Source organism: Lathamus discolor, chromosome 22, assembly GCF_037157495.1.
Source record: "Lathamus discolor isolate bLatDis1 chromosome 22, bLatDis1.hap1, whole genome shotgun sequence".
Lineage (NCBI taxonomy): Eukaryota > Metazoa > Chordata > Aves > Psittaciformes > Psittacidae > Lathamus > Lathamus discolor.
The window spans coordinates 3304474-3320898 of NC_088905.1; the positions used below are offsets into that span (position 1 = coordinate 3304474).

Genomic DNA, 16425 nt, shown 5'->3' on the forward strand with positions numbered 1-16425 from the left:
GCAGGCAGCAGAGCTCTGGGGTCGCATCGGCAACGGTGATGAAGCAAACAGCTTCCATCCAGCCTGTTGGAAACCTACTGGCAGGAAAAGGATTTCACGCTTTCATTTGAGTTTTCTTTGCTCAGTGAACCGTTTGTTTCGCTGAAGTCAAAGAGGGAAGGAAAAGGATTCATCCACTCTACAATCCCCGGGACTGATTTTTTGGTGCTCTTTATGTGTTGACACAAACCATGCTGGAGAAGGTGAAGAAAGTATGTTTATTTCTGCTCGAAGACTGATTACATCACTATCATGGATAATGTAATAGAATAGCTTTATACCCTCGGGAGAAATCTAAGAATAAATATGAAAAAGTAAAAGATTTTGTTTCCACTGTCTCTGAAGATGAGGGATGATTTAGTGCTGTATTTACAGGGGAGTTATCATACTCTAGGCTCTGTGCTGAATAAATATTATCTTGAAAGGCTAAAAAAGTCCATTGAAACAGTTTAACTCACCACAAAATTAAAAAAAACACCCCCAAAAATAATATCCATGTGTTTGTCCCAAGCGAAGGTTAGTGACGTGTTAATAACCGAATCCACGCGGGATCATTGTCCAAGAAAGGAGCCTTTCCCTGCTCACCAGGTCCCCTCGCAGAAGCAGCCTCCTCGGTGGTTTGCCTTGTCTCGACTGATGAGCTACTACTGGTTCTTCAGGCTGCAAGACACAAGTGAAGCACAAATCACTCTGTGGTCCAGAGCTGGGCTCTGTGCACTTCCAGCCTCGCCGGCAGCATTCATCCCACTTCCATCAGAGCATTTATCACTTCTCTGGGCACCCTGTGCCAGCGCCTCATCACCCTCACATAAAGAGCTTCTTCCCTATATCCAACCTGAACTTCCCCTGTTTCAGTTCGAACCCATCACCCCGTATCCCATCGCTACAGCCCGTGATGAAGAGATGGCTAAAGCCAATTGTACATGAGCAATAAGGAGACTTCGATCCTGAACAAAACACACAGAAACTCTTTGTATCTGAAACACGTTGGTGAGTTTAAGGCCAGTTTTGTGGTTTATGACAGAAAACTGCTGTAAGAGGCTGAAAAAAGCACCCTTTCTTTAGGTCCTCAAGCAGCACTGGTGAGCTCAGGGTTACACTTCGGGCATCAGCCCAGTGCTTGTGCTTCACATTAAAATAATCCATATGCCAACACCATGGAACAAAGACGCATGAACCACCCCGGGGCTTCCAAACCATGATCAAACCAGAAGGTATCACAAATACCTTTATTTGCACTACATTAAAAGGGAACAGAGACAATTTAATCCTATAATGAGAGGAAGTATTACACACTCTCTCCTCATAGGCAATTCAGCTGCTCTCTGGCACTGAAACAATGACAGATTAAAATGCCTTTCAATTCCATATACCTTTTATAACTATTCATCTTCTGGAGTTTTTATCTCTCTAAAGGCTTCTTTACATTGCAGGCATCAGCCACTGTACGTTACAGAAAGCGCATGGAATTTGTTACTGCTACCAATGAGTTGCATTCATCAAGGGAAGAAAAAAGACATTTGGCTTGGTTGTAAAACAGGGGGTACAACTCAAGTATTGACTACCACCTCCTGGAATGTACTGGAAATCTTGCATCAAGGAGTGCATTGGGTCAGGCTGAGGATGTGCAGAAGGGAGCTCAACCTCCCACCACCAAGGATGGGGCTGGAAAGGTCCAGAGGTAACAGGAAGAGCACCAAGCAATGAAATAAAACGCAATGTGACATAAAGAAATCACAAAATCTGACACAAAAGTCAGGCCAGGAAGCACCAAAGCCTTCCTCTAGTCCAGGAAATAGCCCCCAGGAAACATCCATCATCACATCCCACAACCAGGAGCTGTCACAGGCTGTAAATACTTGTTTACTCCATCTAAAATCGGTTGGAAGCGCGATGGGGTTGCAGTCGTGGTGGAGGGGGACACTTCTGCGGGTACCACAGTCACACTAGTGTGATTAGCTCTGATTTCTGACGAGCCGAGAGCTTATGTTAATAAACACGATTCCAATGAGGCATCTGTGCTCCCAATCAGAAAACAAAGGAGAAAAGCATCAAGCCCGCTGTCATTTGCGCCTCAGCAAACCTGGGCTTTCACCAGGTAAAGGGCTGTGCAGAAAGGTCTTCAGAGCACACCCTCCAAACTAGGACGGACCATTCTCAACCCCCAGGAATTCACTTGGACTGAACGCTGCACTCCTATCACGGGTTGAATGGATTTTAGCCCAGTGATAGCTGCAGGATTGGGTCGCCTTCTCTGCAGAAACCCTAAAACTAATCAGAAAGGGAGAGTCTGAAAGGGAAGCCTAGACATGTATTAGCATCTATGAATGTGTAAATGAGTGGTTATGAAACGCCAGAATATATTTGTGAGCTCTAGATGTGGCAGAGAGGTCTGGCTGATCAAAGAGACAAAATAAAGGCGAGAAGACAAAATCCCTCTGTATGGAGGTGGGAATCATCATCCCCATAGAGTCAGACTCTTAATTACTAGGGCTGGAGCTCAGCCTCCAATTGCTGACAGCCAAGAGGGTGGGGGACTGCTCCCAACTCTCACTCCCCGACACGTTATTATAGCCCAGAGATGGCACTTACATCAAACGTGGGTCTGGGCTCTGGTGCTCTGCCAACAGCATCTCCGCTCCTTTCATCCACAAGCCCCTGAGGAGCTACTTCAGACCTGGAACCGGAGCCTCTGGGGACAGAGCACCCTGTCCCAATCCCACGCCCGCATGTGCTGCTTAGAGGAGGGCAGTGATTTCACCAAGCCCTAAGTTAGCATTCACACACTTTGACCCCAGAATCCGAATACCCCCCGGCTTCTCTCACGACAACGTGGGGCTTTAACTCCCTGTCGTGCGTTGCAAATCACTGTCGGCAGTGATTTGGGAACTTTGCCGTTTACATAAACCAGGAAAGAGGGAAGTTTCTTTACTTCACAAGCATTAAGGGGAAAGGTTGGCACGTGATGCCCTCGCGGTGTTTCAGAGACAACGTGCCCTCCTTCCTCATAAGCTGGTGTTCCAGATGCCACTGGAAAGGGAGCCAGTGATGGTGCCTTGCTCCTCGTCCTGCTGCTCCTCTGCTCACTGGCATGGAAAGCAACCAAACAACGGCTCGATCACCTCCACACCTTCATAAATCCCTAATGAAAGGGTTAGCGCTCCTGCAGATGCTCCAGAGTCCAGTCCCGTTCCAGACCTGCCCCAGTGCCCAAGCTGGTGCTGTGCAGACATTCCCATCGGAGCTGCCATGGACACTGCCTGCCCCCTGACATGAGCAGCCTGTGTGCCCATTTGTGATGTCTTAACAGAGAGATTACAGGGGGTATCCAACTCTCACCCCAGTTCCTGGCTCTACGTTAGGATGAAAACCAAGGATGCATTCCCCTTTATTTTCAAATATATGGCTTAAAGTACCTGCACCTTGGAGAAAAAAATGGGAGCTCGTAGACATTATCTTGCTTGGCATATTCACTGGCCTGAGGGATGAGAAATACCTCACCATCAGCCACCTCCTCCTGCATCTTTCATTCCAAATCCCAGCCGAGACACGTTCAGCTTTTTCCCCCTTTTCCCAATCTTTTTGCCCAAACCAACCCAGTTGCAAGCATCCAGGCAGGCCCTGAAATCCCTGCAAGCACTGAGCTCCACGCACCAGGCGCAAGGGAAGAGCTCGGCTCCAGGGTACCCAGCCTTGAACTCTGCTCTGCTACAGGAGCACCGCTGGTGGCCACGAAGCAGTGGAGGCCCGGATGACACGGGCTGCTAAGCAGCAGTTCAAGGGCTGCTGCGTGCTGGGTTATTTAAAGCTACTCCAACCATGAGCTGCTCTCTGGAGAGCTCTCAAGGACTATAATAAATAGCCACAACTTGACTCATCCCTCATAAACATCCTTCTCTCCTAAAGCAGCTTCTCAGAAGACTCATCTGATTTTGGGTGCTTCCAGCCTGTGCCCACCTTCCCTCCAACCCCTGCCCAGAGCAAAATCCCTGCTCTTCACAAACTGTTCCCCCCCCTCCCTCCTTCTGCTTTTAATTTGTTAATTAGATGAAGTATGACACTGACATAAAGTGCTTTGTTGCCTTGGCAACTGCAATGCACTGGTTTCAGACCGAGTTACGAGGAATTGGACAGTCTTGACACTAACCAGCAGTAATGAGAAGAGCCCAAGCCAGTGGGTGAAACGCTTACCAGGGTAGGTGGAAGGGCTGCAGGGAGGATGCGCTGAGATATAGATGATTCTTGTAGCTAGGAACATGAGAGGTACCAACTGCTTTACCTACCCAAGTTCTGCTGCCTGCTATTACCACAAGCACCCTGTGCAGCCCACAAACACCATGTACAAGGTCATCACTGCAAACAGAAGAACTCTACCCATGAGACCGCATGGCTGCATCACTGGGTCCAGCCACATTCAGCATCGCATTGGACCTGATTCAGGATACAAGATGCGGGTAACTCATCCCCTCAGTCCCATCCAGAGGACAATGAAGCTGCAAAAGCAGCTTTAAACAAGGAGAGTAAAATCTGGTTACATCCTAATTACAGGGTGGGAAGAGCTTTTGTTGTGCACAAGCCCAAGCTGCCAGTCTATTGTCTCCTATGCTCCTGCACTTCCTATAGGCCTGGGGTGAGATCTGCCCTGTGCTCAGATACTTGGCCTCAGAGAAAATTGTGTAACAACGAACAATGGATGGAGGAAATAGAATAATCAGAGCGATTTCCCATAGAAATTGGTCAGACGAATGCCTCTAATTGGCATTCCATTATTACATTTGTAGCACGCTCTCTTTTGAATGTATTACTTTGTTTCCTCTTGTGCTCAATGCCCATGAAAATCTCTGGGGACCAGATTTCAGTCATTATGAATAAATGATAAGAAACTAAATTTAGGAAGACTGATAAGAATATTAATTTGCAGAAGAGGAAGGTCCTTCCAATGCAGGCCCCCGCGCTCGCTGGTGTTCCCTGCACAAGCTGGCTTGATCCATACCAAGATGAAGCAGAAACGGGGCTGCAGAGCTGTCTAAGGGTGGAGATGACACTCTGCTAATTGCAGGAGCCTGAGCAACAGCAGCAGAAGGTGTGGGGATAGAGCAGGACGTGAAGGTCCCTCCTGACGCTGAAAAGCATCAGTGCATCCTTCCTGCACATCTCTATTTGCTGCCCGGGAGGCTGCTCTGGTTTGAAAGGAGCTCCTCTAGCCTTTGTAATAACACCAATAGCAATAATAATGCAAACTCAGACGGCTTGGCAGGGGAAGGATAAATTGCAGCCTATACCCAGGCAGCTCTCATTCCAGGTTTCTGATGGGAAGAGCTGTCAGCTCTATTTCCCAGTGGGGGGAATCTGTTGCAGTGGGTAGGGACCCCAATCCGATCTGCACTGTCCCGCACGCTGCGCAGGGATACCCCATCAGGGAGCTGTGCTATAAGAGGAAGGGAGACAGAGGCAGGAAACTTGCTGAAGGTCCTTGTTGCTCGTTCTGATCATCCTGCCTCATCTTTCAGGCTGTCCTTAAAGGCACCTGAAGCATTTCAGTAACTAATGACACCTTTTATATTCCTTTTCTAATCTGGGCAGTCCTGAAACGGTTCCCAAAGCTCACATGTAAGTGAATTAAGAGAGATTAGTTCATTAATCTACTCTCTGGTGCCATGTATCTTCATCACTTCATTTTAATAATTCGTACTAATTGACAGAGCAGACTCCCTCCAATCTCAGAGTTGGGTAACACATAATTGCTCTAAATCACAGCATAAACATTTTCACTTGGAAACACTTAATCCCATTATACTCCCAACGCAGCGTGCAACACATTATTCTATATACTGATCCAGGCACAGACAGACAGGAAAAGCAGGAAGATACCCACTTGGTCTGATGTTTGGAGCCCTTCAGGTGTGCGTGGTACTGCTCTATGGAGTTCAGGGTGACGCTGCAGATGTTGCACGTGTAGCTGCGCTTCAGGCCTGCAAAGAAAACCCGGAGCCATTAACTGCGCTCCCTCCACAGTAACCCATCCTTTTACTCTCCCAGGCCAGGGTACCCAAGCATCAGTGAAGCCTAAAGGGATATTTTAAAGAGGCACGGACCAGACAAGCAGGGTTCAAAGGCAAATCCCTCCTGGAGCCTGCGGTCCCCGCAGCACCGCATCACTCTCCTGTGCATTCCCACAGAGCATCCCTGTGCTGCCACTATGGAGCACACGAGGCCCCGTTCATTCCTCTGGGGGTTTTGTAGCAATCACAATTCAGAGCCATTCCTCATTAGTCCATTAAGGAGACAGAGCTTAGGAACTTTATTTTCCCCTGCAAAGGGATGCGCTTTGATTCATCCACTGATGGCAGGTGGCCTTGTCTGAAGATCAAAGCTGGAAGCCTGGTGCAGGTACGAGGTGGCCTGGATGCTGGAAGCACATTCCTGATGGATTTACTCTTGGCTGCGATACCTGTCTCCGTCCCTGCCCGCAAGCAGCCTGCACTTGGCTAATTTTAGCCCTTTGCAGCTACAATAACAAACAACTATTTATACAGCCGCTGCTCTTGCTGCTGGCCGACTGAGTACCACTGAACTAGAAACAACAGCGCAGTGGCTTCACACCAGAGATGCTGGGTTTGGTTTTGGGGGTGGTTGTGGGGTTTTGTTTGATTTGGGGTTTGTTTTTTTTTTTACCTCCCACCAAATCTCTTGGCAGCCTCTGCTACTTCCCATTTCATTGTTTGCTTGATTGCCACAGTTAGAGGTGATTTCCTAAGTCACTACCCCGCCGTTTATTGTATGGTGATGCAAATTGTAGGGGACATGATCTAAGCTGCTGAGCAGGCTCCTGCAGGAGCAGCCAGGGCAGTGACTGTGCTGGGCACAAGCACAGGTCATACCCATAGAAGGTTTATCTCCTGCTAGCAAAGAGGAGACAAATGGCATCAGCAGCACTGAACCAACCCCCAGAAACACCCCCAGAGCAGCAGCAGTGGGGACCTTGGCCTGTACCTGGCTCACAAGAGCTGCAGGAGCATCAGGGAAGCCATGACCCCATAGAGCAACACCCGCAGCATGGGGAAGGCGCTGGGTCTGAACAGCCTTTCCCTCCTAATTCACTGCTGTGCTTCTGGGCACAGATTGCAGGGAAGGAAAAAAACCCAGGCAATTAAGGAGATTCATGCACATCTCCAAGCGAAGCTGCAAAGCAGTTTATAACCGAGTCACAGAACCGGTCTCTGAGTACATTCACTGCAAAACATCCGAGCTGAGGAGCTCAACCCAACCAACCCAGCCTGTGCCCTGCTTCTTCTGCTAAGATCAAACTTCCCACCTCTGAGACATCCAGCAGGCAGCAACCAGAATGGGAGGTGCAGGAGAAAAAGCGCTCCCTAGGACAGCCTGCTGCCCACCAGCTGGAATGGATGGGATGAGCTTTGATTCCTCTCAGTTTAGACTGGAAAAAGGCACATTTTGGTCCATTTCTGAGGCATTTCTGCTTAGCACCCTGGTGCACTCCTCCCTCCCCTCCTCTGGAAGGGATACTGGCCTGCCTAGCACTTAATTTGCACAGCAGTGTTCTACTTTGCCTCTCAAGTTTGCACCCAAACATTCCTGCATTAGCATCACTGACATCACACGCACATCGGCATTACCATGACCATTGATGCTAAAGCAATCCCTATCCAGTCCTCCTAGGAAATAAGGGAATTGCATATTTAAAGCCCCTGCGGTCAGGTTTTGGCTTTGCACTGATTCACATCCAGGAGGATGTGAACAGATCGTTTCAAGCTTAATTGAAAGGCTCTGCTTAAAAATAACCAGAGTTGGGGGATTCTCAGCACGGGCCGCTGCGCTCCTCGGGAGCGGTTTTAATGTACCATGTAATAGTCTCTCTTGACTTTCTACAGGACTATTTCTCTGCAGAAATTGCTAGAACAATTCACTTAGAACAAGTGATGTACGGCAAGCCTCAAACCTGAGCAGTTTATGCTCACCATAATTAACTGCAGAGGCTGTAGATACACTTAGTGCATCTACAAACTCCCCCCAAAATCGCCTTCTGCTGCACTAGCCGCACTGACAGCCCCACTTCTCCAACACCTCATCCATCTCTCACATAGGAAACTTGACCCAACATACAGTGAAACAGCTTCTTCAACAAAATATTCCAGAAATATTGGGATGAGTGCTTGAAAATAGCAAGCAAACGGTAATGCAGAAGAATCGTAAGAGTCACCCACGGTTTATGTGTCGTGGTACGGTAGGGAACAAAAACCAAATAGCAAATATGCTTGTGGATGTTCTCCTGACTTCATTCTTGGTGCTGCAGGGCTGCTTTTAGTCAAACCCTGTGTCCACGATGCAGGGGAAAGGCTTTGCATGGCTGACACGGTGCAGCAGCACCATGCTGCAGCGTGAGCCCTCAGCCCATGCCGCAATCACTGCAGGGCAGAGATGGGAAGGGGGGGAAGTAAGAAACTGGAAATACTTTAAATTAAGGTAATAAGGTTCTAATGCTCAGCAGCTAATTTAACAGCACACATTAACAGCAGCCTTATTGAATCTTAATTACCTGTGTAGGTGGAAACGCCATCCGTGATTACAGTTCCTAACCGGGGACACTGATTTTATCCCACCAGCATGTCAAGGCTGCTCATGGTGATGAACAAGGGGGACTCCTGTCCACCCCCCCACCACCACCACCATGTCCAGCCTGGGAGGGACTCAGGGCTGCTCCGCTGCAGCGGCTCTTCCTGACGGCTGGAAAATGCTGCCATAGAATGGGCTGATTCCATGAACTCCCTCGTGCTCAGCAGAATCACACATCTGCCAACGCCGGCAGCCCTATTTTAGGTGGATGGAAACAACACCCGGACTGGAACAAAGTTGGAAAGGCACCAGGAACCACACCACTGTGTTTCCCAATGCCACACTGCCCCGGGGCAGCCCCATTCCTGAGGCAGGACAAGGTCTGCACCCAACCAAAGGCGATTGGAGTCAAGCATTAGCACAGCAGGCAGCCTGCAATAGGATGGTGGCTGCAACCACAGGCATCCGTGCTGGGAAATGTCTGTGTTCTCTCTTCATGTTTCCTATTGCATCCCCACAACACATCGACATTCCTTGCCTTGCGTCGGGACGTGCATTCATGTAAAATTGAATGGGCTCCTATATCCATCAAATAAAATATTAACAAGTCAAGTCATTAATGTCATTCTGCTTAAAGTGCATTAAAAGACATTCCAGGGGAGTACTTGTTAAATCGCTTTATACTAACCAACAGTGGCAGCAAAGAATGGGAAGTATTTATAAGGCATACAAAGAAATTGGGAGCCGAGAAGGAAAATGAAACTCAGCACTTTGCCAGACACCATCTGCAACTACGGCATTTGCGACGGCTTCAGGTGACAAATCCCTGTGCAGCCATCCCCATCCTGCTTACTGCAGGTTATAAGCAAGGACGGGATGAAGAAGGGTCTGTGTGTGTCTTCTGCTCATTTTGTTCATTCGAACGGATGGGAATGGGCACACTGAATCAATCCATGGAATGAAGGAAGCTTTCAGTCACTGCACCAGCCTTGAGGGGGAGCGAGTGTTTTGCTGTGGGTTCTGGCTCCGCACCAGCAATCCGCAGTGCCCGGCATCAATTCAATTCCCTATGGATGAGCTCGGATGGGCTCTGCTGTGAGGCCCCTGCAGAGCCCACCTGCATCAGAGGAGGAACCAGAACCCTCAGCGCTGGGTGATGCCAGATGTGAAGCGAACCAGGACCTGATGGAGCAGGGATGCAATTCCCCCCATGCCAGGCGCAGGCTGCGGGAAGGCAGGAGCTGCCAGACGGAGCCGCTTCTGCTCCTTGTTGCTGAACAGGCACAAGCTGTCAGGGGCAGAGCCCAGGGTTCGGGTTTGTCACCACAGCACCGGCTTGTGCCTCTTTATGACCTGCTCCAGGATGGGCTGGATGTTCCCTGCTCTCTCAGGGCATCTCCATGCGCTCTCCTAACAAGTAGGACCAGCGGCGTTCCTTGGAGCAGGGATCCTGGACTGGCTCTGCTGGAGGGCTGGGAAGCCACATGAGGATGCTCAAAGAGATGGCGCTGGACCCCAGGTGGTTGTGCACTGCAAACAACCTGCCAAGCGCCCTCTGCTCCACCAAAGCATGTGGGACCATGCACCTACATGGACTGCATTGTTTCAAGCTTCAACTCAATACTCGCTGCAGAAGCAGTGCTGATAATGTGTTATCTCCCTTTGGGGGCTGTTTTTTCTCCTTCTCTTTCTCATTTCCAAGAAGAAAATAAGACTTCAAAATCGCAGGACGAGCACTTGGCAAGAAGAACCGATGCTTTTGTTTCCTATAAATATCAGTTATCCCAAAATACATCTCTATCTTTGTTTCTCCAAATACACATTCATATTTATCAATAAATATTTTATCGTAGCCATTATCAGAGCATCAAAGGCTGCTGAAATGTTGTACTGCAAATGACACGGCTCGTTCCAGGCTCACACAATGCATCCAATGTTTGTCTCCCACAGCAGTCAAAATTGAATGAATATTTAAGTTGTGATGGGGAGAGCGTGGAAAGGGAATGAATTTGTGCTCTAGCGCACACCGAGGCAGCGAAACAAGCACAGGGCAGGGAGAGGGGCTGGAACCTGACATGGGAAGTGATGCTCGGACAAGATGTCACTGCCAGCCTGGGTACCGCTGAACTCAGCCGCTGCCAGCACCTCTCTTGGAGTCAGACATGACTTCATCTGCCAAGGTAAGGCTGTTTTCTTGCACAGAGGCAGAGCTCATCCTATGCTGGCTATCGCACAGATCTGCCTTTACATCTGTAATGATGCGCTCTATCCTCCCAGTGAAGTTAAAAACCGACAGGGGCTGATGAGTACACAAAGCCCTCCGATTCCGACTCCCCTTAGGCACAAGCTAAATGAATAAAACACTTCACAACTGATTTATTTACTGTTAATGACAGCCTCAGCCACTCCTGAGCTTGGCACAGTTCAAAGTACTAAGCGCTTCCATGTTATTGTCCTGGGTTTTATTTCCCTGCATATTCTTGACAGTGGGCAGTGACTCAGCCACATGAATCATTTATGGCATTGTGAGTCACACTAGGTAGCACATGAAGGATCTGGATAACCATTACAGGGTTTATTTCAGAACAAGAGATGCACAATATGCTGCATAGCCATTAGTATTTACAGGGAAATTATTTCATTTAGCAAGGTAAAAAAGAAAAGGAAGGTAATTTTCAGGTGTTAATACAGCACTGGCAAACCAGACCTCCTCTCCCGCATGATGCTGAAAGTCAAACCTGCACTTTCTCCTCTGCCTACTTCACATGCATTGTGTGCACACAGGATTATAACCAAGGCCATAGAGATAACTTCCAACAGGAGGCTCGTACCTCTCCTCCTGCAATCACACCTCCATGTGAACAACAGGCCTAGATCAGCACTCAGCCTGAGCCCCGTCCCCAGGGCACTGGGTGATGGAGCTGGTCCTTCATCAGCATCAGGCAGGATCAACCCCTTGGGGGGACTGGGGATGCTCAGGGGCTCTACACGAGGGGGTCCTGCAGAGGTGCAAGGCTCAAACCCAGGTGATCTGGAGATGCAGTTCTAAAGGGAGCCCAAGGGTGCCAGAGCCCCTCTTGATGGGGCTGGGATGGACAGAGGGATGGATGGATGGATGGATGGATGCATGCATGCATGGATGTATGGATGAATGGATGCGTGGATGGATGGACAGATGCAGGGATGCATGGATGGATGGACAGATGCATGCATGGATGGATGGATGGACAGATGGATGGCTGCTCTCCCTTCAGCAGGAACACAGAAAGCTTGTGTTTAACATACCCATAGGAAATGCTCAATTTCTCTTTGCTGCTGCTGACCCAGGGCCATTGCAGTGTTTTACAAGCACTAATTAAACCACAGAAGACAGCTAATGCCCCGCTCTCCATCAGAGAGATGAAGGGAGCGCGCTCTGCCTCCAGCAGCATCAGCCCCATCCCTATTTCCCTGCAGGGCTGAGCGCTCTAACATGTTCTCCTCTAGCTCACAGGGGTAGTCCACACTTGCTCAAGGACACAAGTGAGTGCTAATGGAAGGGACTATTTTAGGAAGAGGCAAAGGAAATTTTGAAGGATGCTTCTAAACCAGCAGACTCTCATCTTAGAGAAGGGAGGAGCAGCAAGAACGTCACGCTCTCCCCTGCATCACTTAACCGGTGGCGCGCAAGGGCAGCATCGCTGCCATCACCGCATCCCATGGGAAGCTCGCCCCGGTGCTCTCACCTCTCAGCTCGCCCAGGTCCAGGGTCTTCCCCAGCTGCTCCAGGAGGTCAGCCCTGGCCGCGTTCTTCTTGTGCTTTTTGCCATCATAGTGCTGCTGGGCCATCATGGGGTTGTTGAACCAGGCGGCGCAGAGCTGGCAGTACCGGTCCGAGTCCCGCCGCTGCGGCGGCGACGGCACCACCGGCGCACTGTCCGTGTGCGGCTGCTTCAGGGGGCTCAGCGCGGTTCCTATGGGGGGAGATGGGCAGATGTGAGGTGTCAGCACGCCCCGAGGCTGAGCCCACATTAGGCACAATGAGCAGCAGGGTCCCATTGGGTGTTCTGTGTGATGCTGCTCAGACATGGACCGTTTCCCATCAAACAAGAAGCATGGAAGGGTAGCACAGGGCTGCTCCCCGGCTCTCCGCATTGCCCTAGCTGGGAAAGCAGAGTGCTCTCGTTGCAGTTACACATCTCCTCACTGTTGTGACTAAACCTGCTAAACTTATCCTGCTTAAATTGCTACTTACTGCCAGCAGAGAATAAACAAATCGTGCAAAGCCATCTACTCCTCAAGACAGAGACAGGTTTATCGCTGTCTCAGGGTTCTTCTTTTCCACTTGTTCTCAGAAAGAACAGGGAATGCTGTAGGAACTGCAACTCCTCACCCATGGAAATGATTCAATAGTCAGTCCCCTCATTCCAATATCTTCACGTTGTGGATTGACCAGCAGCCCCTGAGCTTGATTTAATCCCATTTCCCTTCAAGAGGCCATTTGGGAACACAAAAACCATCCCCGTATCGTTTCAGAGGCAAATGGGTGATTTACACTATGGAGCCAGAGTTCTCCTGCTTTGTACAATGTAAGCACGGGAAAACAGGTTCAAGTAACAGAAAGTTCAGATAGATACAAGAATACACAACTTCATCATTACACCCGCTCGAAAAATTCCCTTTTATGTGGTTTTCCTTTCCTTTTCCAGTCTGCGACCTAAATAATGAACAACCCCCTCCCTCTGCCCTACAAGAATAGGCAAACTTTTAGGTGGTGATGAGGACCTCATTGCTCTGCTTTGATCAGGAGGCCCCGTGTTGCTCCAGCTGAGCCCTGATGAGAGCCGGGTTGGCAAGCGATGAACCCACCTCGGTGCCTGACACCAGGAATGGCAACAGAGAGCGAGGCAGGGATATATTTAGATGTATAATTAGGCCTGAAGCCCACTGTGATTGACTTCACGGCTCAAGACAATTAATATTGGTATAAATCTTCTGCTGACCTGCTCGGGAAGGGCCATCGATTAACTTCCCTCAAGGAAACTGTATCTTACATATGAAATTACTTCCAACCTTATCAGTTTCAGGGGGATGATAAGCTTCCATTGTTTTTGATGACAACTGCCAAGATCTGAGAGGATGAGGGCATCTGGACCGTTACAAACAACCAGTGCTTACAGCAGCCCGGGAGCAATGTGATGTATTGGACTCGCTGCTCTGCAGGCCCCAGGCTATAAAGCTAAATCTATCAGATCCTTTGGTCAGCTTTCTCCTTGTTCGTATCTTCAGCTGCTGCCAGAAGGGAACCAGGGAGGCTGCAGCTGACAAAGCTGGTGGTGTCCACAGGAGTTATATCTCCCGCTTGCTAAAGAAATCCGACTGGAGCATCCTTCAGGCATCTGCTGGACCAGCGGCCCCGTGCTCAGAGCCCAGCCCCACAGCAGAGACCCGTGTCGCCCATCACTCCCAGTTGGGTTTCCCTTGGCACTCACATCCGTGTTGTCCTGTAAGGCCACATTCCCCAGGCTCCCCTTACAACTACGACCAGTGCTAAGGTGCGCTGAACCCAGCCTGGCAACGGATGCAAACACCCCGTGCCTCCCATCTATTTCTCTTCGGGAGGGTTTGGAAGTTGACGGCTACACCGACGTGGAGTTCTCATTTTGATGTGTGCTACAGAACTACGACAGGACAGAAAATATCCTCATTCCCTGAGCAGCGACATGAAAATGAATAATAAATGCTCACAAACCACCTAACGTTAAAAATGTTTCTCCATCGAAAACACAAACAGAAAAGCTGCTGGTTTGACTATTTAAAGCATCTCAAAATGCTAAATAGCTCATGACAGTCTGCCTTACGTTCCCTTTTGCTGTGGGAGGGAAGTGAGAAAGTCTTACTTTGCTGCAAGAAGCAAAATATAAAGTTAGAAACACTTTAGCACTCTGGCAATGAACTAATGTTTGACTTATTTCTTGCATGCAAAGCTCTTTATTCATAGCTGCATTTAAATGGCACCCAGCGTTTTAGCATTGCCACTCTCGGGGGCTGAGCATGAGAACGTGACTGAGCCGCGACCACGGGGTGCGGGAGAAATCCCGTTTTCTTTGGAACGCAAACCTGGGACTAAGGGGATCCCAGCTGCGGCTTGGACGGATCCGCGCGCCCAAGCCTGAAAGCCACTGACCCTGTCAGCACACCTGAAACGCAAACCCCACACTAGGAACTAAAGGACAAGGAGGTAGAAAAGCCAAGGTGACTTTTCCAGCCAGCAGAATCATCCCCTTCTTCCTCACCTCCCTCCCAAAGCCAATGCGGAGGGACCAGTTCCTACCTTCCTGATGTGATGATGCCTGCAGGTACCCGCACTTCCATCAGAGAAGGCAGCAGCTCTTCCCCCCTTCACTATTCTTTGGGTTATAACTCACAGCAATGACTGGATGCAAGCTGACAGAAGATGTTGGAAATGACTAGAGACAGCAGTGATGTGAAGCCTCTGAGGGCTACAACCTTGTGCAGCAGAAGCATCAGAGGAGATCACAAATATTTCTCTGTGGTGATGAGACATCCCTTTCCTATTGTGAACAAACCTGATTGTTCAGGCACTTCTCCCTCTCCTGATAGCACAAGCAGAGAAATGAGAGCTCTGCATCTCATTAAGATGGTAAAATTGAAAGGGAAGGTGCAACTCCATAAGGGGACTGGGAATAGATGTGGTTTTCTATGGGACTGGTGGGACAGAAACCCCGGAATACCAAGCAGGGGCCTGTTTGGAGGCAGAACTCATCCACATGAACCTCCAAACCTTCACAGGATGCGGCAGCTTAGAGGGATCAGAAAGAGCATCTGGGTTACCTGGTAGGAATGGTGCGGCACAGGGTAGGACGTACACTGATGCCTTGCTTTAGATACTCTGCAGAGCACAGGTTCAGAATTTAGGCCTGATGTAGCCTCCATGGTGACAAGAGGGAATCCTGCTCTTCCCTTTACACACAGACCCACCAATGGGGTAAACCATCAACCCACCAAAGGGTCAGCACAGATCTTCACAGCGATTTAAGGTGGCAGAATACCTTTCTGTGCAAGGCTGAAAATCAGGCATCACAATCCAGCACTTATTACCCATTTACTTGCCTGTTGCCACTAAAATCCCTTTTCAGATTGACTGCGTTTAATCTCATCCCTAACAAGAGCACTCGGGGAACAGGGAAAACATTTTCAGCTTCCTTTTTCTTTTTAATTAAAAGATGATGAGAGCTCTAATATTTGTAGAGAGCTTTTCTCACTTGTTTTGATCACACATGAAAGCTAAACCAGATTTTACTCTTAAGAGTGCAGGGCAACACCACATAAAACGTTCAACCCATTCAGCCACCTGAAGGATTATGGTGTCATGATGAGAACAGCAGCTGGATGTCTTTTGAAGGTGCTAACCCATCACGTGGCCTCCTGCACCATCAGCACCCACTGGTCACCAGGCTCAGCTTTCAGGTCCCTGGAACATCAGAAGGGGCTGGAATACGTCAGTGATTGTCAGCATCTCTGGATTGCTGCAGGTTAGCAGCTTGTTTCTCAGCAGATTAATGCTACTTATATCCTTTCTGCAAATCAAAGGCAGAACAAACCATGACTCATCCCAAAGCGCCATGTCCCTGTCCTGCAGCTCCGGCACCAAAGGGGCTCCAGAACAACTGCACCCAATAGCCCTTTAACTACAGCAGCCAGAGCAACGAGCACTCCACCACCATCACTTCAATCTGCATCACACAGGTCTCAAAGCGAGCATCAAAACCTAAACAGGCCTCCTGGGCTGTAAGGGTGATGCCTATGGAG

General features: G+C 49.2%; 1 protein-coding gene across 3 annotated transcripts in view; it reads right to left on the bottom strand.

The window, feature by feature from the left end:
- Positions 1 to 243: 243 nt before the first annotated feature.
- ZMAT4 (zinc finger matrin-type 4) overlaps positions 244 to 16425 on the bottom strand; it is a 57171-nt gene continuing 40989 nt past the window's right edge. For all 3 annotated transcript variants that reach the window (XM_065659138.1, XM_065659139.1, XM_065659140.1), the window contains exons 5-7: positions 12339 to 12566; positions 5915 to 6011; positions 244 to 699 (exon numbers count right to left, since the gene is read on the bottom strand). In XM_065659138.1, the coding sequence (XP_065515210.1) occupies positions 684 to 699; positions 5915 to 6011; positions 12339 to 12566 (341 nt within the window). In that variant the 3' untranslated portion in view covers positions 244 to 683. The remainder of the gene's footprint in view (positions 700 to 5914; positions 6012 to 12338; positions 12567 to 16425) is intronic.